Source organism: Stylophora pistillata, chromosome 1 (genome assembly GCF_964205215.1).
Source record: "Stylophora pistillata chromosome 1, jaStyPist1.2, whole genome shotgun sequence".
NCBI lineage: Eukaryota > Metazoa > Cnidaria > Anthozoa > Scleractinia > Pocilloporidae > Stylophora > Stylophora pistillata.
The window spans coordinates 43,116,806-43,144,138 of NC_142519.1; the positions used below are offsets into that span (position 1 = coordinate 43,116,806).

At 38.5% G+C, this 27,333-nt stretch overlaps 2 protein-coding genes across 2 annotated transcripts in view; one reads left to right on the plus strand and one right to left on the minus strand.

Moving 5' to 3' along the window:
- LOC111325904 (uncharacterized) overlaps positions 1-27,333 on the plus strand; it is a 217,500-nt gene that overhangs the window by 179,282 nt on the left and 10,885 nt on the right. Inside the window, exons 13-17 of the mRNA XM_088758057.1 lie at positions 13,456-13,527; positions 15,117-15,200; positions 22,663-22,731; positions 23,427-23,498; positions 25,436-25,507. Coding sequence (XP_088614183.1) covers positions 13,456-13,527; positions 15,117-15,200; positions 22,663-22,731; positions 23,427-23,498; positions 25,436-25,507 — 369 coding nt within the window. The remainder of the gene's footprint in view (positions 1-13,455; positions 13,528-15,116; positions 15,201-22,662; positions 22,732-23,426; positions 23,499-25,435; positions 25,508-27,333) is intronic.
- Positions 72-2,056, minus strand: LOC148742667 (uncharacterized). The gene has a single exon (XM_088758049.1). It carries the CDS (start codon positions 1,891-1,893, stop codon positions 418-420), a length of 1,476 nt encoding a protein of 491 aa, XP_088614175.1. The 5' UTR covers positions 1,894-2,056; the 3' UTR covers positions 72-417.

Below are 27,333 nucleotides of genomic sequence, written 5' to 3' on the forward strand. Positions count from 1 at the left end.
GTCTCATTGACAGAGAAGTGAATTTCTATTGTAATAATTACTTTTACTGGTTGGAAACTGACTCCACTATACTCTTTGAACCAGCAAAACTTGCAACTTTAATTTTGCATGACATTAACTGATTTTCAATACTAACATGTAGAACATTTGAATAAATTTAGATACAATGAGCATTTTTTCTATTAGCCAGATAAATATGACATCTGCAGAAGATTAAATCTATCTTGATTGTTAACAGTAATAGATTATTTCAGATCAACTAGTGATATGAATATTTTACTCATTACTCTGTCAGTTGTAAATAAATTGTGTGCTGTCCTTATTGAAACACCCACCTAAAAAATATTGATTCTGTCTATAACACCAGACAATTACAAGCAAACAAATGAATGGCTCAAGAAAGATTCTGAAAAAAATTCATTTCACTAGAGGTGGCAAAAAGTTTGTGAACATAGCACAATTAAAGAAAATCATGTCAACCAGCCCATTCTTGCAGACAGTAATGGGAATAAAATCTAAAATGTGATAGTTTTTGATGCGCTCGATAGCTCTCTCTACATGGATTCGCAATGATGCAATTCTTCTTGTGTTGAGCATTTCTTGTTCAGTAAATTGTCCTGCCTCATTCATATAAGGTGGAACATTTACTTTAACCCCTTTACTTGCTAGTAATTCTTGGATATTGAATCCTCTGTCAGCCATCACTTCATCTCCATATTGAAGTTTATCCATGAGTTTAGATTTCACAGTTATCTCTTTGTCAGAGATAGACCCACCATAAAGATTAGACACAAAACAAACACTACCACTTGGTGTAATTCCAACTAGGGCCTTCAGAGTATTGCCGTTTTTATAGGTAGAGAAAGTGAGCTGCTGTGCTTCAGGATTAGTTGGTGTTTCAATGTACAATTCAGTTGCATCAATTATCACTGTTGTACCATTGTATTTATTCCTGAAGCATTCAGGTTTATGTGCTTCAATTACCTCCCTTGTTGGGAAAATGTCTAGCTCTGAGAATCTAAAATATATGAACTTTGTCCATGTAATGATGATTCGGCTCACAAGACTTTGGCAAATACCAAATCTGACTGCTACATCCTCCTCTAAAAGACCAACTTTGTAACGACACAGCAAGAGAAATAATTCATTTTCCACAGAGAGAGCTCTTCTTGGACCTTGCTTCTCTCTCTTGGGTGGATTCTGCACTAGTTCAGTGTTAGTGTAATTTAACTGTTTTGCTGCTTCTCTTCCAAGGAAATTAAGAACTGTAGTAAAAACAGCATAACTGTTGAAGCCAGTGTAGAATCTCATTAAATTATCGTTTTCTTTGATGTTGTCGATATTAAACAAACTTCGATTAACCTTCTCTTCTAGTGTCTTTCTTGTCTCTCTCTCCTGTTTAAGTTCGTGTTCCAATTGTTTTACTTTCCCTTCCAATTCGTTGATAATTAATTGTAGAGACTGATCCTGACTATTGTCTGCTTCTTTTATGGACTGTCCCACTTCATTTGATTCTGTTAATGGAACGGCGTTAGCAATACTTTCGTCACTATTTAAGCCTGCAGTTTCTTGACGTTGAGTGGCCATATTCGAACGGTGTTGTGGGGCTTTTCTTTGTGTCTGAACTTTTGTAAAGCTGAAAAGAGTAGGCACAGCATCTACCTTCAGCCTTCCCCTTACGCCTCCAGGAGACTTTTGAAAACATTCTGGGGCAAAATGATCGCTACACAAAAATGAACTTTTCGTTTTTGGAGTGTTGGTTCTTCGTATGTTGATCAGCCATTTTTTTAGTCTTTTCGAGTCATTTAGGGGCAGCGAATGCCAAGAAAGGCCTTTACATTCAACCTTGTTACTCCTGTTCACACAGCCAACTGCTATACAATGCCTTACCATCTCCTTTCTTCAAAAGATTCGGAGAACTCAGCACTGTTTTTGTGAAATATAAATGATGACACAAAGAAACTCTAGAAAATCTAAGGTCTTGACCCAATAGCCTCGTTCCCGTGTAACGACCGCTGAATCGCTGGCTCAGACGTACTAACAGCTATTGTTTAAACCCCTAACGCGTTTAACAATAGTGGGGGCGTGACGTTCTGCTATGTTGGTAAACTTTTCTTTGAAGGCCTGCCAATGCTCATTAACGTTCTTATTGTTACCGTGGTCATCTGGAAGAACAAAATCTGTGTTTTTTAAATCCTGGAGGAATTTATCTGGATCGTAATTTGCATAATTTTGAAATGTTTTGAGCTGCGGTGGAGCTTTTTTCCAATTGATCTTTCTCACACAGATAAGGTGGCTATAGAAACAGGTTTTCTTGGTATTTAATAAAGCGAAGGAGGAGGGAAGGGAAGCGGGGGAGTTCAAAGCTTTATCTAACAGCGCATTTCAAACTTTCTCACTTGATGATTCCTTTTTAATTGGGTAAGTTTGTATTCCCCATGATCAATCCTTATCGGAGCTTAGTCACAACATGAAAATCTTGTCAAATTGCTCACCCAAGGTTACACTTTAAAGAAAATTGACGGTGTAATAATAAAAAAAAAAAAACTGAAAAATATAGGTCAAAAACCTTGTGAAGTATTTTCACTCCCTCAGCATGTGGTTACATTAAGAGCACTGCGGTTTGGTTATTTCAATCTTAATTATTACTTGAATCGGTTTAATTCGTCTAGCTTACTTGGTCACACAAAGTTTCTGTTTTACCACATATAAACGTTAGTTGGTATCATTTAATCTAGGGGTCAGTTTAATTTGCACTCTACTGTTATGTCTTTCGGTTTTTGTCATCCTGATCCGGCCTGGGTCTTTCTACTAGAACTATTACACTTCTCTGTAAGTTGTTTCGCCATTTTATGACTAGAAGTGAATTATTTCAGTTAAGCCTCCTTCATCATATAAACATTTCTGTAAGCTACCTTAGCAATGCAATATATCTGAGAACTCAATCACTAAGTACAGAACAATATTGGCTCCGAATGTGCAGCATTGCAAGCTTATTCGACCTTTATTCAGGTGATCATTGTCAAACTCACTCCAATCTATATACCAAGAAAGAAACCCTTTTCAATGGATTTATTTAATTAATTTATGATCTTAGAACAAGAGGTCTGTCACATATGTAATACTGATTAGATTCTACTCTGAAATTTGCCCACTTGATTATTCATTTACAATGTCCTAAAATTTTCACTTTCTACAAATAAAATTTTGTTCCGAACCTCCACGGTTTTGTGGAGAGGTATACCTGTGGACAGCTCACCTCTCATAACTTTGAAATCTTCGATAAAGAGAGGGGTCAAAGGTTTTTCTTTAAGGTGGCATTCTGGTTACATTTTGGGACGAATTCACTTGCATATGAAATAATGCATAAAAAATTTACAATGGAGAGAAAACAGTCAAAACTTGGCACATGCATTAATCAATGACTAATAAGTAAGACAACATGATCAATAGACACCAGAATCTTTAATGAACTTAATTAGGGTTAGGATTAGGGTTAGGTTAACGCCTGTAGAATGGAGGTATTAGATTCTTATCAGATGGTCTTTCATCCAGATGTTTATTGTTATAAGTGTGATTTGTGCGATTCAAATTATGTCGGATATACGACGCCCCATCTATTTCAACGCATTGCTGATCATCGATATTCTGCCATTGGTCGTCATCTGAAAGATGCACAGGGGAACGTTAACTTACTCAATGAGAGCCAATTTCGGGTGCTTAAAAATGCAGCGCAAAATGGGATTGCCTGGTCAACCAAATGTTGTACATAAGAACAATAAGACCTCATTTAAACACCCAGAGCGACTCCATTAAGGCTAAGCTCTTTGTTTGACTTTCAATGACTCTTAATTTATTCATTTTCTTATCTATATATATCTTAGTTTTGTTATTTCATTCTCACTTGATAATAACGTTCTGGAAACGTCGACACGTCGTGTAATGTTTTCCAATATTTTATCGCAGATTTTTATTGTAAAATGTTTTCACAAATCTTTACTTATTAGAAATCAGATTGTTTAACGACTTAAAAACAGAAGAAGCAAATTTAAAATTAAGTTCTGAATGATACAAGGAGCAAGTGTACTACTATGACTAGGTTTACACTAGAGGAGAGTTTTCCGGATTCGTAAATGTTTCCAGATTCATCAATTTTGAAGTATTCGGATCCGTAGGCGCTTACACTGAAAGGATATTCGGATTCCTTACCGTTTACACACAACGACAACTCCGGTTTTTTTTTGTTTTTTTGTTTTTTTTGTTCTGATTTTATCTCAAGTAGAAGCCTAAGATCTTCACAAACTTCCATAAAGGTAGGGTGGGACATTCTAAAATTTTCTCTCCACTCGCTAGCTACCGTGACATTTCCCATCATATTGTCCCACCAAGCATTTACTCGACCTGGCCTAACCCAAAACCGTCTCGGTCTTCGATCCTGCCATCTACGTCGTCGGCGATTAAGTGTGGCTGACGTTAAACTTCCTTGCAATAATAATTTGCGTTTCCTCAAAAATACTGCGGTACACATGATAAAATTTATCGCCTGAACCTGTAACAAGATTAGGCAACCGGAGACCGCCAGCAATGTTAGCACCAGCTCCTCCATTTTGGTTTCACCGCAAACTCAAAAGATTGCAGGCGGAAATAATATCCGGATTCGAGAAAAAAAGTGATTACACGACAAAACTTTCCGGATTCAAAAGTTATCGGATTCAAAGTTCTCACTTTAAATTCCGGATTCAAAATATCCGGAGACACGACCAAACCGGACAGTTTTTATTTCGGATTCGTCCACTTTCGCGTAAACGGCAAAATCAATCCGCTACTACAACGTTTCGGATTCATCACGAATCCGGAACAATTTCCTCTAGTGTAAACCTATTCTATGAGAGCCGGTGTAATGTGTTCAAACTTCGTAATAAGGAAAATCATCCCAGCTGTGGCGTTGTTAACTTTCCGTAAATGACCCAGTTGATATTTAAGTTGAACAAAAATAAGTGAGTTATGGTCATCAAGGTGCGAAGATACAAAAGCGTGCACCAGTGTCTTTGCTGATTGCACAGAGAGGAATTTTCTGCTCTGTCCGATGCCTACAGAGTCCGTGAAAAGCCTTGCTTCAGATCTTACCGATGTGAAAACCCATCAGCATCTGAAACATTTCAATCCTCCAAACACTGAAAACTGAGAACATCACTGTACTCAGAGATTCTTGTGTGTTTCACAGTTGTCTCACTGAAGTAGCACGTCTACGTGTAAAGAGTCTTCTCCTTCAATAATGACCAATGAGAGTTAAAAGCCGTGTGAAATAAACTCGAAACTCGGATTCGTGAAAAGTCTTTTCCGTTTTCATACGACCTATACTTTGAGAATGCACTCTTTTGCATGCTCTTCGAAGAAAAAGCCTGCAATAATGCGCGTGTATTACGGACTATGTGCTCGAGGTTACACCTGTTAGAGACTGGTGGTTGTTCTGGAATGTTGAATCCCGATGGTTCAACTTGCAGTTTTCCTAACCGAAGTGACTAAATAAACTGCTTGATTGAACATCTCGGACGCCCTGCACTGATCAGTCGCATGATTTTTGTGCGATTTTGTTGCTGTGTGCTAAATACTGTAGTAACGATCTAGATCATCGAAGACAGAAATGTCACAATTTAGATGCTCAGGCTGCCAGAGCGAGGGAAACGCACTTTTAGACAAGTTGTTGAGTGCATACTGATATCTCAAGTGTGGACTCCTTAAGATATGTTTTATGGAAGGATTAGCAAACATTAACATCTCTGCCAGAATCAGCAGCAAATCCCACACTGTCAAAAGAAGTTACTGAAATCAACGTACATTTGGAGTGATTTAATTATAGCGTCAGTTAAAGTTTGATATGCTTCTGACACTATAAAACTTATCCCAACTAACCTACCGGGACTTGTGAGCGATCCAAAGTCAACTGGCTGCTGCAGGATTGAACAGATGGTGAAGTGTGCCATACCGCGTATATTTGGTGACCTTTCAAGTTGGGAGAGGCTGGAGAGCTTATGTCATGGAAAGATGACTTGCTTTTAGTTCAGTGGCTATCAAAAAGCATGGATTTCTGGGTTACAGTAACAGTAGAAGGATTATTGAAGACTGACGCGAAGAAAACCTTAGAAAAATGAGAGAGAAATGTGGGAGGGGGTTTCAAGAGAGGGCAATCACCTTTAGTTATTCAACTCCTTCCTGTTTCTTCAGTCTTCGGTTCCTTTCAGTTGTGTCTTTTTAAATTGCAACTTTTTTTTCTCTCAATCTGGCTTTATATTAGGTAGTCTGTGGCTCAGTAAACCTTAGCAAATAACACCTCAGCGATATGCTGCATTATAACTAAATCATTGCTAGCGCAACCTTCTTTTCTTACCCTTTTCGCCCTCATTGTCACGAATCCACTCCCATCAATTATTGATATAAACTAATCCTGCGCATCAGCTTGACGTGCACTCCACTGTTATGTCTATCGCTTGTTTTTGTCATCCCGATCCGGCCTCGGTCTTTCTACTAGAATCATTACACTTCTCCCAAAGTTCTTTGACTATTTTATGACTAGCGGGTGAAATTATTTGAAACCACTTTTATCATATCAACATTGTTACCTTAGCAACGCAATATAGCTGAGAACTCTATCACTAAGTGCAGTACAATGTTGGTTCCGAATGTGCAGCGTCGCAGGTCATTCGACCATCACTTAGGAGATCATTGTCGAATTCGCTCCAAGCCGTATACCAAGAAAGAGAACTGTTTTTCAATATATTCATTTAATTAATTCCTGATCTTACAACAAGAGGTCTGTCACATATATAATACTAATTGAATTCTACTGAAGTTGCCCATTTGGTTACTATTCATTTACAATGTCTTAAAATTTTCACTTTTTAAAAATAAACTTTTGTTCCGAACCTCATTTTCAGCGGTTTCGTTCAAACTGAGAGGTATACGACAGGTCATCTCTGATAATGTTGAAATCCTTTAGTAGACAATAAAGAGAGAGCTCAAAAGGTTTTCCTTCAACTTTTTTAATCTTGTCTCTAAGCTCAACAACAATCTTTTCAAGCTGTTTATTGATTCCATATACATCACCCAGGAAAAATTGTGGAAGCTGTTGGGAGCCACATTGATGTACTGAGCCAAGAAAACCCTTCTTGACAGGATACATACGCCTGCATTTTGAAAGGATGACACACACACACCTCAGCAGTACTATTTCAAAAACGAGCGCGAGGGTTTTATCAGGATTTCCAAACACGAGAAAACTGATAAAAGCACGAGGCCGCGGGTCGAGTACTTTTATTGTTTAGAGTGTTTGGAAACGCTGATGAAACCTGATGCACGAGTTTTTGAAATAGCTTCTCAATCGCGCCTCGGGAATAAAAGAAAATGGAGATATTTGGACTGATGGGTCAATGGAGCAATCGGTCGACAAGGCTTGGATTTTCAGTATTTTATTTCAAACAAGACGATAATCTGAAGCGGCAACTGCAATTTAAAGAACATCAGAAACAAATCTCTTTGTGACGAAAAAACCAGAAAAGGGGTAAGAAATCAAAAGTACTTACATTTGTCCAACCTTGTCAGGTACATAGATTTAAAGTCAGAAACATACACACTTCTAGTTGAAAAAAAGGCCCTCAATCAAAACACCTTAGTAAGCCATGTATTGCGAAAAGTCAAGAAGAAAAAGAAAAATGTGTTACATGTAAATCACGTGAGCTCAATGGGCGTAAATTAGCGTCCAGTCCGTTGCGATTTCGGTAACGCAACACTATTCACGAATTTTTCACACGTTGTTGGCAAGTTTGTTGTTGTTATTCAAATTAAGAAATGAGTTCATTAGAGTTTGATGCTTTATCAAACTCATGGGTTTGCTATTGCATGAAACTCATGGGTTTGATATTGTATGAAAATCATTCCAGTGTTTCACCGTGGTTTCAAACCACATGCACGTGACGAAATTGGCGTATCTTGGTTGAATCATCACCTTATGAATTATTAATGAGTTTGAGAAGTTCTTGTCAAAACAAAATAATTGTGATATGTGTACTTCCTTTCATGTCGATCTCTAATCAACTGAACACCAAATTCCTTTACTTATGCACTTTTGTGAACCATTTGAAATTGTGCAGAGAAATCGCATATCAATCATCATGAAGGAGTAGATGAGTTAACAATGCACTCTTATCGATGATTTATGTTAATTAGATTAAGGAATGCGTTGATTGATATTGACACCACACCCTGGCACTTTGCTGAAAGCCTAAATTATAAAACACTGCTTGAGAAGAGTACAAACAATTACATCAAGAAGCCCTTACAAATAAAAGAATGTTAACGGTTACGAATTGACTTTAACTCTAGACTGTTCCTGAACAATGTAATTGATTAATTACTCGGGCTTTCCAAAGGAAAGACCCGAGTTCAAATTTCGGCTTAGTGTTTTTTTAGTTGTTCGGTCGCAAATCGCAGTCAAGTCCTTAACGTTTTGACTCTGAAGCATGCTCAACGTTTTAGCGGAGGAGCATGTGACATGGTATAATGGTGGAAGAGGAGATTTGCGGTGCATATCTTGTATGCTCAACACGCATACAAGATATGCGCACAGCGTTTGCGGTAAACCCAACCTAAAAGATGTCGAGCGTTTTCGGAATGGGTCGGTCCGCATACCCTATGAGAGATCTCTTTCTGAGCAAACATTTACGAGTGAACCTTTCATCGAGAAGCATGCTATATCAACTGAGCTATCTAATGTTAGTCGAGAGATGCATAAATGCAAATCTCGTCGTGTATGTAGTCGTCAGTCGCGAACCAGGCAGAATAAACAGGCACAAAAAGAGAACGTTTAAGCCCGAGTGAACGCAAATATGAGTCTAGTTCTTAATAATCAGTAATTTCCCATGCCTGTTAAGAGCTAATCTCTGTAAGAATAAACGAACAGGGATATGACAATTTTTAACTCACCTTCAAATTTTCCATAAAGCTAAGCACTCGGAGGGGGGGGGGGAGGACGAGGGATGCACAGAAAGGCCCTTTTTAAAGGTCGCAGTCCAATGGCGTGCGTGTCAGAGATTATCAAGCTACTGACAAGACCGTGCCTTTTGATTCGTCAATTCTTTTAAATCTGTATGCCTCTGTGCGCGCTGCACCGGCAACCTTTTCACGTTAAGTTTGCCGGTAAGCCATTACCAAATGCTTTATTACCAAGAACAAGAAATACTGATCAGGGCTCAAAGGAAAAATAATTTTCGCATGTGCAAAAGATGCACAGGAAAAAATTGTAATGATTGTCATGAAATCGCTGTTTCATTTGCTGTATTGCGTGGATACTGAGTTGTTCAAAATCTTGACTTTGTGATAGTTTTCGCGAGAGTCTTTCAAATTGTAACAACTGGGTTTTACATGTGGTACTAGCGCTGACAAGTTGCGATTTGTACTCGCGTAACTCATTATTCCCGATTGATCCGTGTGTGTTTAGTGGTGGTGTTTTCTGTATTTTTGCTGTTTTCTGCTTCAGAATGCACAGAAATCTGCAGAAATATCGAAAAATGTCCGTTTTTACGACAATATACATGTTTATTGACAAATGATCGGTAAAGATAGCTTCGTGTAAATTAGCCGCCTCTGACACGTTAGAAACGATAAAGAAGTATAGCAGTGTATCGTTAGAGGATTCAAGACTGCTCAAATTCTCATAAAAGAAGGTACGGCACTCGGAATCTGAATGATATGCACGCGATTTGAGGTGATTAATTTCAGTAACGGAACCGGAGAAATTCAGGTAAAGGTTTTCCCTTTTTACCTTACAGCAAAAATGATCGAAACAGTGCCAAGATAAATAATCAATCCATCAGTTTTGAAGAATAGTTTTGACAAAGTCCGATGCTTTTTCTAAAGTCGACTTTTTAATTTGTCTTGGGGAGGATGTCGCTGGGACGCCCGCGAAAGGTTCAGCCATTGTGGGGTTCAAAACGTGAAGTTTTGTTGCAATTCTCGGCACTAGCTCCAGAAGTTTTCACTTCTGGGAACCCTTCCTTCTCTACTAGCATCGTTGACTTCAGCTGCAAGTTGGTCAGTGTTCTCTCTTGGAATTTGCTGCGCTTCTTCGCTGAAGTGAAATCACGTTGAGAAGTTGAGTAAATTTTCATGATGGTGACAAGTTTCACAGGCATCCTAAAAGCTCTCAACTACATCAAAAACCTTTGAGCTCCACTCAGAATTCAACCTTGTGCACCGGAAGAAATGACAACCACTCATTCTATCACTACAGTCGTTTGGCATATTCAATCTCCATAGAAGCCTTTGTAATGCCCAAAGAACACTGATGAATCTGGAAGCATGTTTTACACTGCTCCTCTGTCAAACTCTCTTTATTCATAGTGAACAAGCCACAGGTGTTGAAAATGACTTTGAGATGAAGTTCGTCGCCATTCCCAGCTGAGATGAGAAGTCCAATAAGGCACTGATGGCACGATTTTATTCTAATCACTGCATGTGCTCTTCGCCGGATTCTTCAAATTTACCTGCACGATAAATTAAAGGAAACGATCTCTAATGTTCTCGTTTAGAGCTCAATGTGTCAGATTCTTAATAAATATTTTGCGCGAAAATTTCAAAGTGTTCGCCTGAGGCACATGTTACGAACATAACGTCTCCTCAGAAACGATAGAAACTGTTGAGATTTTCCTTAAAAAAACGGGCGATATGTTTACCTTTTCTAAAGTCATCCGATATACTTCTATCCAAAGAAGTGGCATGCACTACACAAGTGGTAGGTTTTCGTTAAAAAGGCGACTCTGTTGGCGATGGAATCATTTCGTTCCCAACATTATCTTAGCCCTATACCAACCAATGACGTGGTGTGACTTTACGGTTAGTTTTATAGTAGCGTTGCTCGCCCTTTTAGCTCCTCTTGTCTTGTTTAACACTCTCTAGCCTTACGTATGATGCACGATCCTTCGCAGTAGATAGCACTATTTATGCAATAGCGAAAATCAGACCTGAAAAAATTCAGGCCTGTACGGGATTCGAACCACTGACCTCTGCGATACTAGTGCAGCGCTCTAACAATTCTCTCATCCCCCAATTGGTAGAGTGCTGCACTAGTATCGCAGAGGTCAGTGGTTCGAATCCCGTACAGGCCTGATTTTTTTCAGGTCTGATTTTCGCTATTGCATAAATAGCGCTATCTACTGCGAAGGATCGTGCATCATACGTATTTAATATCGCAGTTCAAAATATATGAACCTCAATCTCTAGCCTTGTTTACTTCCACGATATAGCTATATTCAAATTGGACTGTTTCCTCATAACTTCGCAAAAATCAATCCAGCTTTGAAGGAAATATTATTACTAGGAACATTGGTATCCTGGCCTCAAAAATTAACTTTATGGAATCTGGGATAAACTCTGGGATGTCAGGGACCGCCGGACATGAGAACAAACAACTGCGTTGTTTGAATTCGGTAGAGAATTCAATGTGTAAAAACAAACCACACATTTCAATTATAGAAAGATATTAAGAGTTTTTCTAAAATGCTTCGGCTGGTTGTTCGGCAGGGTGAAAATCTGTTAGGAATATCGTTTAGAGGTTTGAAAACCCTAGACTTGAACAACGAACAAAATCTTGATCAGATGCATATGATGACAATATGGCGCTCAAGTCATTCTAAATACAAAAAAAATACTTAAGGGGCAGTTTGACGCTAGAAGTTAGACGTTTTGAAATTTTTCATCTTTAGATCGACTTAGCCCTTCACCTAAATAATGAACATGTGATCCTTCTTTTCAAACACAAAATGGGACGAAATCTTTGGTTTTCTAGCGTCCCAAATGGATTCACTTAAAAAGAAAAGACTTCATCCCACATATATTTGCACGACACACGTGAGAACTTTCGGACAGGAAGAAGAAAAGCGCCGAGCCTTGATCAACCTGAAATTGCCATGCACGAAGTTCAAATGTGGACTGCAAACGGCAAATGTGCCGTGGTACCCCTATTCTAGGTGGCAAAAATGGACGCGGAAGGAAGAAAAGCTGTGCGTCTCCCTCCCTCGTAGCTCAAAGTCTGGATCATCATTGTGACACTACAACAACGGCCGTGCACTCAGACTAAACCAACGTAAACTCGACTTCTGTTTAAATAAACTTAAAAGCATGTATGTCGACATTTATTGTAGTATTCTTTTTCTTCCAAAAAAAATCGCACACAACTCAAATTTACATGAAGGTGTTAGCGCGTGTGCCCTCGGCTTACTGTATTTGCGAAACGAAACGAAAATGAAACGAAATGAAAATCTGTAATTTGCGAAATAGAAATCTGTTAATGATTTGCGTAATAAAAATCTATTATTGATTTGCGAAATAGAAATCTGTAATTTTCGAAACAGGAATCTGTCGATGATATCTAAAATAAAGTGCAATCTGTTATTTGCGAAATAGGACTCTGTAATTTGCAAAATAGAAATCTGGGATTACGAAATAGAAATCTGTAATTTGCGAAAGGCAAATCTGTTATTTACGAGACGAGAATCTCAGCGGAAAACTCCAAGCTCAGTTCACCATAACTGTGGGATGCATACGCAGCCCATCAAATCATAATAACAACAACTAGCGAAAGTGATAAATGAAAAGTCTGCGTATTGTCCTTTGTGAAATATCCACTACGTTAGTGAATAGATCAATGCGTCTTCTTTGTGAAAGAAAAAGTTGCGCCATTAAGAGCCAAAAATGAGGAATGTAATTTCAAATAATCGCTGTCGCTGTAGCTGTTCTGTATCTGAAGTGTAAGTATACGTTGCCGATGAAGATTGAAAATGCGCGACAGGACACTTTTCTGACCAAAAATACTCGTAGAAATGTCGCAGCATGTTTCTAGATAAAATATCACGTTTGCTGGGAAAGTGGTAGCGACAAAATTGTCTATGGCCCCAGTCTGAATTTCAGCCGTCTCTTCCCTCTACCCCAAGGGGGGCGCGGGAGAGGGACTGCACAGTCTCCTTTTTTTACCCTGATAGACCACTTTCATAAATGGCTGCCGGATTAATATTCTTTTGTTTAAATTTAAATTAGCCCTAATGGCCTCGTTCTCCAGTTCAAAATTCAAAAGAATACATTCTCTCAAGCGAGGCCAGAAGGGCTAATTTAAATTTAAACAAAAGAATATTTATGCGGAAGCCATTTATGAAAGTGGTCTATTGCCTTCATTAACTTGATTATAATGAATCCACTGCCATTAGTTTGATCAATTGACTATTTTCTGTTCCTCACTTTTGTTATGTATGTATTTATTTTGTTCATCACTTTCTTGCGTTTCAAGATTAGTAGGCAGTCTGGTTCATGATGAATAGAAGTTCATTCCAAACGATTCTTTTCTTCATTCGTTGACTCTCATATCCCTCATTCTCCTAACATTGGAATTCTATGTATACTTCTTTGTAGTGACTTGTCCTATAACCAGCTGGAACAGTTACCTTCAAGAGCCTTCTATTATATTGGGTATCTTCAAGAACTGTAAGTAAAACTTTTGGTTCGCTTGTTATGGGGCTGCTTATCATTTTTTTCACCTTACCTAGCTCTATTCTTATGATTTGTATGAAAATTAATGCCATATCGAGAAAATACTGGATGAAACCAAACTGAGTTTTTAACAGTCAAAGAACTTCGAAAAAAATGTTACAGTTCTTCTTCGCAAAGGATTTTTTTTCTGTATTGTTTTGTTCTGCCTTTTTGTTGTTGTTTTTTATCGCGCCCATGTGGTGACTAGGAGGGATACTTTGTCTTAGTTGTTTGGCCATTGTATGGAAGGATCATAACCTCGTTTGTTGACACAGAAATCCCTGTGTTCTTCAGTCAAGATCAATCAACCTCATAGAGCTCCCGCTCGGGTAAACAGAACTGATTATAAACCGAGTGCACGATAAAGATGTTTCGGGTTTTCCACTTCACCTATAAAGTACTTGAGCGTCATACAATGCCGTCTGGTGGACGTTCTTGACGACATGCAGCGCCGTGAAGCTTTAATATTTTGATACTTTTTCCATCGCTTTTCTGCTCATGATGCTACACTAACCCCCAGTTACATATGAAGCTAGCGTAAGACGGACAGTTTAAAACCCCAACATGTTAGAAACATCTATAGCTATTTTCAATTGATATTTTGACGGGACAGATGTGATAAAAGGAAAGCCAAGGCCCCCTTTCGTCTATTTAAGCGAGCTCAGACATGATTAAATGGGTTTGATCCTTTCTTAATTGCACAGGTCCTTACCCCTCATTCAGTTGATTCCGTCATTTTAAGCCGACGGAGGCCTGAACGCCAATATTTTCCCAATAGCATAACAAAGAATTCAAACCACCAAGCAATTTATTTCCAGCTTGTCAAGATACTATCTTGCGACTTTTCTCCAGAAAATTTCTTGTGTAAATGGAATGTAGTCCATTTCACAGGGTCTGTTTCCCACACTAATCCACTCAACCACCTTGTTACCAACTGATGCAAATACAGCAAGATAAGGATTTCATTTTCTGTTGGCGTGTGTTATATAAGGTAGCAAAACATTAATAAAAAGAGAGGTTTTTAAAACACAAAAGTAAATAGCCCATTTCCGAATTACCCTTGGCCTCATTTTCAAAACGAGTCCTGGTGCTCATCCTTTCATGTGATAATAAGTTTTCATTCACATGCAAATTAAACTCATTTTCACAAGAATGGTTGAGCAGCAGGCCTCGTTTTGAAAAAGAAGCGAAGGGTAATTGGGAAATGGGCTATTAAGAAGTGATAGGAGTAAATTGAAACTGTGTGCGGCAGTCATTGTGTTATAAAAAGAAGCAACATTTTCATCGAAAGGAAGCAATCCAGAAATGGATTCCCTTCGGCAGGAGAAAAGCCATACAGACTGCTCACAAGCCATTTACTCCTTAGTTCAGGGAAAATCTTTTCAAGAGCACTTGATAATTCCCGTTTTACGAAGTTTTAAGGAAGACGCCTGATGTTGTCGCATTTCCTGTTATCTCTCAAATTTGCAATCACAGCACAAAAGGAAATCAAAATGTTAACCATTTGCTTTTTAACTCTTGTGTTTTCCTTCTTACCAATGCAGTTTCCTGAACAACAACAAAATAAAGAACTTGACCGCTGACCAACTTCCCTTCAGATTTTCGTGGAGCAAAGAATTTAGAAACCTGTAAGTTCTTTGGTTTTGGGATCTTTCTCCAGTTTGGATCAGTAATTCTACCTAATTTAAAGTTCTAAAATATATCTGCCAGCAAATCCTCTCCAAGATGGTGACTGGGAATATGAACAATTCTCGGATAATTTGTGTAGTTTTCATTTGAATGTACTAGTGATTCTTGGACCATAAAATTGTTAAGGAGTAGTTACGATGACTGTTCAGCTACGGTCACCACATTAGGGAAAGATCCATGAATTGGAGCCAGCATCGAGCGAAGGGTGCGAAGCGTAGCCTCAGATTGACCTCAAATGAAAGTTCTCGGTAACCCATGAAGTTGACGGAAAGATAAGGTCATACCGTGACCTTACGTTCATCTATACAAGAAATTGTATATGACGTGCTCGACTAGCTGCACTGTGAGCAATTCGTTCGAATCATTTTCTTTGGAACCTAGTACGGGGTGAATATTCGGCTGAGCAAGTCAAGATTCTCGCTCTTAGAGGTAATTTGTAATTTACTCAATTAAACGAAGCCTTCCCAACTGTTTCTCAAAATGTTACTTCTATTTTGAGTGGGTTTGTAGTGAAGATTTTTCAGTTAATCGAAACAATTCATCACTCTTAATCCGGATTTCCACTGTCGCGATTTTGTAAGTCCACGAACGCGAATGTGTGTTAAAAAAAAAAATCAAATACGTTGAAATTAACATTAACTTTATGTGTTGTAATCTATCCGTTGACTAAGTGTTATCATATTTCCACCTCTAGTTTTTTTTCAAGGCGTTTACGTACGTTTCATTCGCTTTTCGCAATCGCGAGAGTGCAGAGAAAAGTTGAACAGCCATCACGGGCCTGCATTTTTCGCACTTAAAAAAAAAGCTTGGTATTGATTTCTAAGCAGTGAAATTTGCTGAATGTAGTTCTCTTTTCCCATGTTTGTTATTTTGTTTAACTATGCGATACTGGGAGTCCACCTTAAAACGCAATTTATTTCTGGTCGGGACCGTCCCCAAGAAACCCAGCAAATATATATCAGGAAATCAACCATGCAAAATGCAATTGTTAAAACTCAATTTGCTTCTCAGACTGATTGGAAGAGTCTTACGATTATTTCTTTATACGACGGTTTTACACAGAAGTTGGTGACCTAGGAGCTTCTAAATTCCCCAGTGCTGATTAAAAAAACAAGCTGGGGTTTATTAGCTGACCAATCAGAAGTAAGGGTGCAATTTGTGTCCAAGTATCGAATAAGGAGTTCGAGTAGTGTTTTCCTCATAAACTCAGAGCCGATTATGAAGAGGCAGAGAAAAGCTTACAAGAATGAAAGATTACGCCATACTCTTCATTGGGAAGCGCTGGATAAGTTATGGTAAATGATCATGAATTCTCTGGAGAAAATACGATAAAATTTTCGGAAAACATTTTCAATGATATTTTTAGGAACTGATTTACTTTATTAAGTTTGTTTGACTGAGAATTTGAGGCTGAGTGACAGCAATATCCTATTTTCAGGTGTAACGCTACACAATAATTTTTAGTTGAGTAAAAGTTGTGAATTGCAGCCGACTAAGCTGAAATAACACATGCAGCACATGGTCACTCGAGGTTTTGGTTCATTAGCCACGCACAAAATTTTTTTTCAAGGACAAACTTACTTTATTTGAAGTTATTTGTATGAAGTTTAAACACAGCCACCTCGCTTAGTTGACGAAATTTTAAAGTTGATCATCGGGAAAGGTTGCATCATTTTGTGTTTTTGTGTAGGTTTTTCTTTTTAGAATATTTGCTCTTGTGAGCCTGAAAATCAAATTGACATCCACTTTCCAAAATTTGAAAATTATAAATCTTGGGGAAAAACCTGTTCATATCTACCGCGAGAGTGGGTGGCTCGCACCCTTGCTAAAAAATGAATGGGTTGTTTGTTGGGTGTTGATTGCATCTCCGCTGGCTTTCTGTAATTCATTTAAAGAGCATTTAGATGTTTAAGTTCAATAGTTGGATGCGAGTAAGTTGAGTAGATCTGCTCTGAGCCGCGTACGGATTGACGTACCCGTTGAATTGCTTAAACTTACAGAGCGAACACAGCACTTCCAATAATGACTATATGCATTTGCATTCTTCTTCTGAATATGATTTTGGTCAGATTTCTAAACTACGGTCGAATTTGGTCTGAAAACTGCAATTTCACAACGTACTAGTGTCGATCGCGATAAAAAGTTTCACTCAATAAATAATCACGGAAGACAGACAACTCCATGATAAGAATTAAATTGTGATTGGCTAGTCTAGTGTTCTAAAAGGAAATTAAGAGCAAATCCGTGCAAAACTCAAACATTACATGGCAAAGTTAAAAACTAAATCTTGCTGTTCTTTTGCATACAGGTAGTCCTTAGAAAGTATACAGTTTCTGTGTAGTTTTTTCCTTGAAAAAAATTTTTTATTTCCGATAAAAAAAAAACCTTACGTTTTCGGTCTCGGGATTGATTTGGCTACACCAGACAGGTTTAAAATATATCATAATTCACGCGACTCGCGCCAGAAAAAGCAGTCATATTTCCAAGTTGTTGCACAATTGTCATAGTCTAAACACCATGATTTTGTAAAGATTAATCCCAGTATTCAAGAGAAGTCAAAAGCTCATGGCTCTCCCGTGTTGCGTGAAACGGTAGGCGAAAACCAACGGTAAGTTTGAGCAGGTGCCTTTGCTCAGAATTTCGTAAGATTACGACTGACAATACTAAAGTTGATGATCTTTCAAAATATGTAAAGTTTGTTTCGGGAAATGAGTTTGGGATTTTTAATAATCTTTTGAAAATTGTGAAGAAAGACAAAATCACGCCATCCTGTTGTGTACGTGTGACCATCAAGACATCGATATGATAAAAATTGACAAGACTCCGATGCATATAGCAAAGGAAATATAATAACTTTAACTAAATTATTATATTCTTAGCTGTTCTTAAGAGTCCAAAGTTTTTATGTTTTGCCGTTTTCTCCATTCTGCGGTCCCCGTAAGTTTTACATCTACACCGTCGCTTTATGTCGCGCTCGATCAGAACGACTGCTCCTGAAAACGTCCAAACTTGCAATTTGTGTTCCTTGTGCGCTTGATACAACGTGGTGGTGTTTTTGGCGACAAAATTCATTCAATAACTGCTCGAGCCGATTATTTAAAGCTTATGTTCAGAGTTTTCTATCGTCGATCCTATAGGTGGTTTGCAACCAATCTTTAGAGACACAGGTAACAATGGTGAAAGGAACAAATGCTGTTGAGAGCAGAAAAGCAACCGTTTAAGCAAATTCAAACTTACATATCTAACACTCAATGGGTTTTCCTCATCCTCGGAGACCCAGGGACTGTGAGTCGATTTCAAGTTCAGGGTAGAAGAGCCCCAGGGGACATTGTCTTACAAGACAAGTTCCAAACGGTCGTAGTCGTTCTGGCATCTGATTGGTGCCAGAAAATCTTTGCGTTTTTCTGCCCAATCAGAGTGAAGTGTCCTTTAGAGTCCTTTCTTGTGTTTTAAAACGCACATATACAACAAGCTCTGTTGCTCGCTATGTTTGTTTGGGCCGTGCGATGAAGCTTTGCTCTAGGTGAAAAGTCTCAGTCTCAGCACACAATGTAAGAGAAATCGATCAGATTGTCCGCAAAATCTTACCGGAAATTATACTGAATACTTTCGCAGGTATCACAAGAGAACGTGTTTAAAAGTTTGCGAGGTTCGTATAAAACATAATGGTCGCAGGCATTGATATGTCGCTTTAAACGTTAGATGAGATGTAAGCTTAAATCTTTCTAGATTTAAAGTACAATTTGTTGTGACTGAAACTTTTCCAATCTCGCGAAGTTATTTCGTCGCACGGGCCACAAAGGTATGTCAAGCAACTGGTGTTTATGCCTACGTAGCTTTCTGTCCGCGCCAAATTCTAATCGTTGCTTTGTAGTAAAGTCTTTCACAATATTTTACAGAGAACGTTAAGTACGTGGACGATCTCCAGCAAACGCGTAAAGAAAGCTTAGCTGTGTTTCCGGTTAGCTCATTAAAATCTGAACAAAAACTAATCATCGAAAACATCGTGGAAAGGAGATATGTTTTTGGACAATTACCGAAGGGGTTTGGAAAAAGTTTAATCTTTCAACTGCTGCGTAGAGTGTTCAAATTCTTGAGCTCGAAAGGCCACGGATTCTCTTCTAGTCCCTTGGTCATTGTCATTTCACCTCTTTTGTCGATTGTTGTAGACCAAGTTAAATACCTTTCATCATTGGGAATCGATGCTGCTTTCATTGGGGAAAACAAAATCAAAGAACAAGAAACATTGGATGGAAAGGGCGGGCTTGCTTTATTGTAAATGTCAGCTTAGTACAGGGTTATCTACACACATCTAATAAACAAAAGTTTCCACGTTCAGCTTTTCTTTTTTTCAAGCGAAGATTGAATAGAATAGAATAGATAATAATCTTTAGACAGGGTGCGTTCTCACAGAAGTGGTTTTCAGAACGGCCCTGTATCTACCCACCCAACCCACCCCAGGGAGGATATCCATCACACAGTAATCTCGTGCGTGGGAAATTAACGTCTCATACCCCAACCCTGCAGGAGACGGCACCTCCATTTATTCGTCCCTATCCGAGAAGACTAGAATATCTAACCATTTCTTGATGTTAAAGAAAGGAAGCACATTCTTCTCAGTTAATTTTGAGACCCTGAGTGTTGGTTCGGCCGGTATTGAACTCTCGACCTCCCGCACAGCAGTCCGGCGCTCTCCCAATTGAGCTAACCAGGCGGCGGTTTAGATTAGATTAGATTTTGGCCGGGCGTGCACAGAAAGTTGCGTAAGCGCCAGTTGCTCGACAAACCTGCGTGGCCCGTGCGACGAAATAGCTTCACGGGATTGGAAAAGTTTCAGTTACAGCAAATTGTACAACAAAATCTTGAAAGATTTAGGCTTACATCTCATCTAACGTTTAAAGTGACATATCAATGCCTGCGACCATTATCTTTTATACGAACCTCGCAAATTTTTAAACACGTTCTCTTGTGATACGTGCCAAAGTATTCAATATAATTTCCGGTTAGATTTCGCGGACAATCTGATCGATTTCTCTTACATTGTGTGCTGAGACTGAAACTTTTCACCTCGGGCAAAGCTTCGTCGCACGGCCCAAACAAACATAGCGAGCAACAGATCTTGTTGTACATGTGCGGGGTAAAACATACGAAAGGACTCCAAAGGACACTTCACTCTGATTGGGCAGAAAAACACAAAGATTTTCTGGCACCAATCAGATGCCAGAACGACTGCGACCGTTTGGAACTAGTCTTGTAAGACTATGTCCCCAGGGGCTCTTCTGCCCTTAACTTGAAATCGACTCACAGCCCCTGGTTCTCCGAGGATGGGTTTTTCTGAGAATGTTTACAAAAACCATCTCGATTCTTATTGGTCGATCTTGGCTCACGACATCCGCTGGAAGTACAAAGTAGCGCCTTTGGAGCCCCGACAGGGAATACAATTTTTCACATTTTTGTACCTCGGATAGGGTGTCTGGCTCCGAAATTAGATAACCGAAACGCATGTTTGGAATTCCTTTGAGTAACCCTCATGTCCGGATCCCTAGAGGAGCTCCAAATCTGCGACTTTGCGTTCCATTTTCTCGTAAACCGTTGAATGGAATGATTCAAAACCGAGTCACCGTAACAGCTGGATAATCCTTCTGTGGCCTGTTGAGTTTTTCGGTGGGAAAATAAGAACTAGAAGGTAAGACATTGTTGTCTTGAATACGAGGTGGTGTGGGATCTGGAGGCCTAAGCTGCCTGCCTTGTCGCATTTCTTCACTAAGCAGAGCAAGCCGAATTAACCGCCGAACTTTGAAAGCCCCAAACGAGCGATTTTGAGGCTTTCTGACAGAAAAAAAAAAAAAAAAAACACTGCCAAACAAGTAATGAACCATTAACTTTATTCGGAGCTGATTTTTTTTTTTTTAAGACTGACTACCAGGGACAGATTCTAGATGCAATATATTTGAACTACATTCATAACGGCTATGTAAATGCCACAGGAACCCCAAACTATAGAAACCCGAAACCACAGATATTTAAGATGCTGAGCCTGTTAGTTAGTGCTCACGCATATATATTTCGTTGACGATTTTCAAAAAATTCTTAAAAGTCCCACATTCGTTTCCCCAAAGAAAACTTTACATATTTTGAAAGATCGTTAACTCGGGTATTGTCATTCTTAATCTTACGAAATGGTTAACAAAGGCACACGCTTCAAATTATCGTTAATTTTCGCCTACCGTTTTACGAAGTACGGGAGAGCCATAACTTCTTTACTTCTCTTGAACACCCAAATAAATCTAATGTTTATGAAATCATGGTGTTTACACCATGACAAGTTATACAACAAATTGAAACTATGACAGTTTTTCTGAGCGCAGTAGTTATGAGAAGCGAGTCAAGTGAATCATGACCGATTTCAATCCTCTTTGCACGTGTTTGGAATCGTTCAATTGTGCCTAGCTAAGTTGAAAACGGCTTCTATCGTTTTCCTCAGGAATTAACATATATTTCAAGGAAAAAGCTAAATAGCATTCATATACGTACTAAAGACTATCTTTATGCAAGAGACCAGTGAAATTGATTTTTTAAGCTTTGCCGAAGATTTGCGATTTTGTCTGATTCTTGTACGGATCTGCTCCTAAAAACCCAACTCTCCGACTTACATAATCACTTCTAGGTTGAACTTAATAGGTTCTGTTCTACATCAATCGTATTTTTAAGCTCATAAAATTTTTCGGCACAGACCAAACTTTAAGTTGATCATTCAAATTTTGGAAAAACTTTTACCAAGAAAGGCCAGCATTGAGAAAGAAAACAAAAAATGGTTTTTACAGGACTCAAGGACGTCGCTTCTTTTTGCTTTCAACTTGTTTTCAGTTATAAATTGCACCTTTACGACTTATTTTAAATCAGTTTGATTCTTGAATATTAGAGAGAATTAAAATTGAACGTGAATTCGACCGCCTGCCAAGCTTGATAGGAACCATCCGGTGTAAGGGTCCCGGCAGATAACGAGAAGTAGGGCCATCGGCCGAAAACGAATCAAACCATAATAACAGCCAAGGTTTGTATGATACAGCTGGCTAGCTTAGTATACCTAAATTTTTTTCATTTATTAGCAATATGTATTGCAGACCGTCAAACTGTTCTTTGTAACTTCAGTTAGATTAATTTTCAATTGATTTGAATCTTCCTTCTTTCTAAATCAGTGAACTCTGCATTGAGTTTGTTTTAATTGCAAGCGTGCGCATTAATGAAAAATGTGCGGGCTTTTGTTCAAACTTTCAGTGTTAACTTTAGTGTCCAACCGCATTTCGTCTCTATTTTATTTACGCTTGTGGACAAGATCAAAAGAGAGTCATACACTCCCAACTGAATAATTGAGGACAGCCGTTGTATTTTTCTATACAGAACTCTGGACTTTAACAAACTGGAGACTCTTCCAAGTGATCTGTTCAAGCGCCACAAGTTAATTGACCTGTAAGTTATTTGCTCTAAAGCTTAATGTAGTTGGCTGCCGCCGGTTGACTTGGATCGATTCTCCTTTCTATATGGTCTTTTTATTTAAAACTGAGTCTCACCCACGAACGAATCAAACCTTTTTTAATTTAAATAGGAACGACTATTAATGAAGAACTGAATTTGGCAAACATCAGGCACTTATTGAAATCCTCTCGTGCAAAATAGATAACAGTGGGGGGGAAAAAGACACGCCTCACAAACACTCTTTTGCTTTGGATGACAAATGAATGACATATCACTTAGACATATGATAATTTATTCAAAAATAATCCCATAATCACCTCAGGTTTGAATCTGTTTATGTTCTCTGCTTATCGAGAATTGCCATTATCGACTTTAATTTGGCTCGCAGCCTTTAAAACGATTTTTCTGATAACATACCAGGAAATGTCTCAGTTGAGGGAGCCCTACTAGGAAGATTATGGTGATATGGCCTGCTAAGCTCAAGAACAGCAATGAATGAGTATATTTACGCGCAATCAATGGTGGGGTAAACAAAAAAGAGAAATGTTCAAGACGTCATTGAGTACATGTTGATTTAGTTCTAGAACAAACCGTAGGCAAAAAGTTACACATCTCCCAAGTTTTAGTCAATAAAAGGAGTGAAAATCTTTCCAAATGCTAATGGATATTTAACTTTAATGCGTTTACAGGTGGCTGGCAAACAACAACTTAAAAAACTTATCTGAAGATCTCTTCACAGGGCAAGATCAGTTGAAATATTTGTGAGTAGCAATTATTTGGCACTTTTTCAAACACACATTTGCGAAGTTACTTTCTCTCATTTGTTTCTGACGGAATAGCATATGTTAGTAGCGTGAAAATGATATCATTTGAAAACTTTTAGTTTTGTGTCTAAAGTTAAATCATTCAAATACGTGACTTTAATTTATGGATTTATGCACAATGGAAGGCGTACGAGCGAGTACGGACCTACTAGTTACATGTTTGTGCCTGTGCATTTCTGGGTGCTTTTGCGAAGGTGCTAATTACATCGGTTGTGCGACACATTCTTTAACATATCTAAGCATCACCAGCACTACAGAAATTAAAAACAGTTCAGTATGAAAATCTCAAACAAGTTACACACTGTATCTTACGGGGCTCCGGTATCAAGCGTTGTGACCATAATTTGGATATATCAACAAAGTTGAAATGGTAAATTGGCCACCGTAATGATTACGAAAGCTGACGTTTCGAGCGTTAGCCCTTCGTCGGAGCGAAGGGCGACGGCTTCGCTCCGACGAAGGGGTAACGCTCGAAACGTCAGCTTTTTTAATCATTACGGTGGCCAATTTACCATTTCAACTTTGTTGATATATCCAAATTATTTCGTTACTCCCACCGACGCAGCCCCAAACAGTTTCTTTCCAAACTATCAGCCTTTATTCAGTTGTGACCAAGAGTTGATCAAGGGGAAGAACAAAGGTGTTTAACCCAGTGGTTCAACCAGTTAATTATCAGTGCTTATTTAATGAGAGTAGTGTCCTGTGGCACGTTACTTCGTGCGCATGTACAACTGAGATTACCTCAGATGGACCCAGAGGTTTTTGGAAACGCCATGTTGTTTGACGAAAACCAGTTGTTGTATATTTGATGGCCAAATCAAAAAATTAGGAAGTAAGAATCCGAGAATAACTTTTGAGATCGTTTCAAAATTTCCGGCGCCATGGTGGAAAATAAACTAAGCGCGCAAACACCATAGCGAAGCTGATGGTGACCCGTGAAACATAAACAATAGGTGGAGGGCTCTTTTCGGGGAAATAGTTTCCACATTTCTTCTTTAACCTGAACAACAATTCTACGCATTAATTCAGACTGAAACCAGAAAATCGCGCCAAAAAATGTTGATGATGGTGGAGAATTAAACTACGGCTAGATAATCAGAGAAATCTCTACGCTCCGTTGATCTACACATCGTGATAAGCTCCCCGAACTAAACTTTAACTAGCGCACGATTACCTTGATGCATCATCGTGCTAAAAGGTACAGAATACAATTAAGAAACTCAGCTTAGTGAAGGAAACATGAAAAAACGAGAAAGTAAAATTCACGATGGACAGACCTACGCCTAAGCCCAGCGTTTTGCTATCGATTAAAAACACGCCGTGCAGATTTGTAGGAAAGTATACATGTCAATGTGAATATTAGGTGATCCCATCCACGCGAACGGTATTGAGTTATGAATCGTTCTTAATTGGAAAGTCGGTAGAAGGGTGTAGGAAATAGATGCTAAATTAAAACCGGTTACATTACATTTGAAATCTTTCTCTGATGAGAGAGTTTGCAAGGTTAGATAATGAGCAGATAATCTGTAATGACGGCAGGTCATTCTGAGCGAGAGCGAGAGTTAAAAAGAGAGTTGTTTTTCAGACTATTATTAATGGCTCGGTGTATTCAAAATAAATAGTTATAGACAAAACATGAACTATGAGGAATGACAAACTGATCCTCGCGGATTTAAGCAATTGTGGAGAGTGATACCCTCAGTGTCTAATATAGAATTCAATTTTTCATTCTCCACTTTCTGCATTCGCCTCATTTGCAGTTTTTTTTTTCTCTGAGAATCAATTGGTATCTCATCACCGATTTGTTACGATGAAAACTCTCGTTTAATACATCTTTCGTCCGGTCAGATTATTTTTATCGTGTCTCAATGTAGGCGGTTGAGTGGGAATCGGTTGGAAAAGTTGCCTGGAAATCTTCTACAAGGAATGTCCGCCTTGGAAGAAGTGTAAGTACAAATGTTGTGGTTTTTTTCCCGAAATTTTTTGTCAATATTGATATTCTTTCCTCTGCATGTCATTCGTATGTGATCTATAGTTCTCACTGAGGCTAGGTTTACACTAGAGGAGAGTTTACCGGATTCGTAAATGTTTCCGGATTCATCAATTTTGGAGTATTCGGATTCGTAGGCGTTTACACTGAAAGGATATTCGGATTCCTGACCGTTTACACACGACGACAACTCCGGTTTTTTTTCTGATTTTCTCTCAAGTAGGGACTAGGACTCAAAAGATTGCAGGCGGAAATAGTATCCGGATTCAAGAAAGAAAAGCGGTTACACGACAGAACTTTCCGAATTCAAAAGTTATCGGATTAAAAGTTCCCACTTTAAATTCCGGATTCAAAATCTCCGGAGACACGACCAAACCGGGGAGTTTTTATTTTGAATTCGTCCACTTTCGTGTAAACGGCAACATCAATCCGGTACTAAAACGTTTCGGATTCATCATGAATCCGGAAAAATTTCCTCTAGTGTAAAACTAGTCTGAGTCGTTCAAGATGTGGTATCGAAAACTTCTCGTTCTTGATTTATTGATCGTAGCCAGTAGTCAAAAGGTCGGTCATGGAGTTTGATCAGTTGTTGAGTGGGTGATTCAGAAACAGGACGTTCCAAAATTGTAGAATTGCAGAATGAAGCTCTACTTTCGTTGCAAAAAAAACTTACTGCTCTCCGAAATGAAAAGTTGCACTTTCTTTCCTTTGCAGTAAATCAAAAGCGAGCAGAGAATGTATCTTTCTTGAAGCGCAGGCATGCATCTGACGAATTAAAAAAATAATATTAATAAAAACAAATAGATGAGAAACAGAAGAATTGCGCTAAAAAAAACTTGTCCACACATTTTTGCTCTGCCTTTGCACGTTTTCATGCCAACGCAAAATACTTGCTTGTAATATCATAGGTGACAAAATACTCCTTAATTTTGGCACAAAATTTCAGCGTTAATTTTAAATTTCACAAGTGAAATTACAAAATTGCCATGGCATGGTAACATCTCTTGTATCTCGATCAGAGCCAAGATGGCGTCGAGATTTAAGACGGTGACCCTTGAAGAAATTACGAAATCAAAAGAAGCGGCCGAAAATTATTAACAGCCGCGAAGAATTCGAAAGGTATTTTTTGTGAAGAAACTCAGAAGATTACGAACTTAACAATGATGAATGTTTTAAACGAAAACTATATCCTTCTTCATGTTATCGGTTTTCGATAGAATAAACCAGTAAAAACAATTAATTACGGTTGTGAACGTAATTTGTCGCCCACGATATTAAAAGGAAATCAAATGGTTTTCTCGTGAAATTAGGAAATAATTTCACTTGCGTTTTGTCAAAATTCTAATAATTTACCTCGCCTAAGGGCTTATCAGAATTTTGACAAAACGCGCTTGAAACTATTTCCTAAGTTCACTCGTCGCCATTTGATTACACCTACTAATTGTGCATATTAAAAGAGACTGGAAAAAGTCAAATCGTATATTTCATGAGAACGGTAGGGTTCTTTTCTGGTTCACCTGAAATTGGGCGTATCCAGATGACTTCACCAGTGGGTTTGCACTCACTTCCTTAATTAGACAGTTGTCCTAAGCTAGTCCAATAGCCAAAAAAAAAAGAAAACTTTGAGTTATTGCTTACTGAATTTACCTTCTACCCTATTCGACAAGCAAACAATTTGCTTAATGCTTGCATCTTTCCTCGCCAATAGGGGACTCAGAAAAATACTATGCAACTCACAAATCATCCGCCTGTCTTATGATTTTGATGAACCAGCGAATAAGG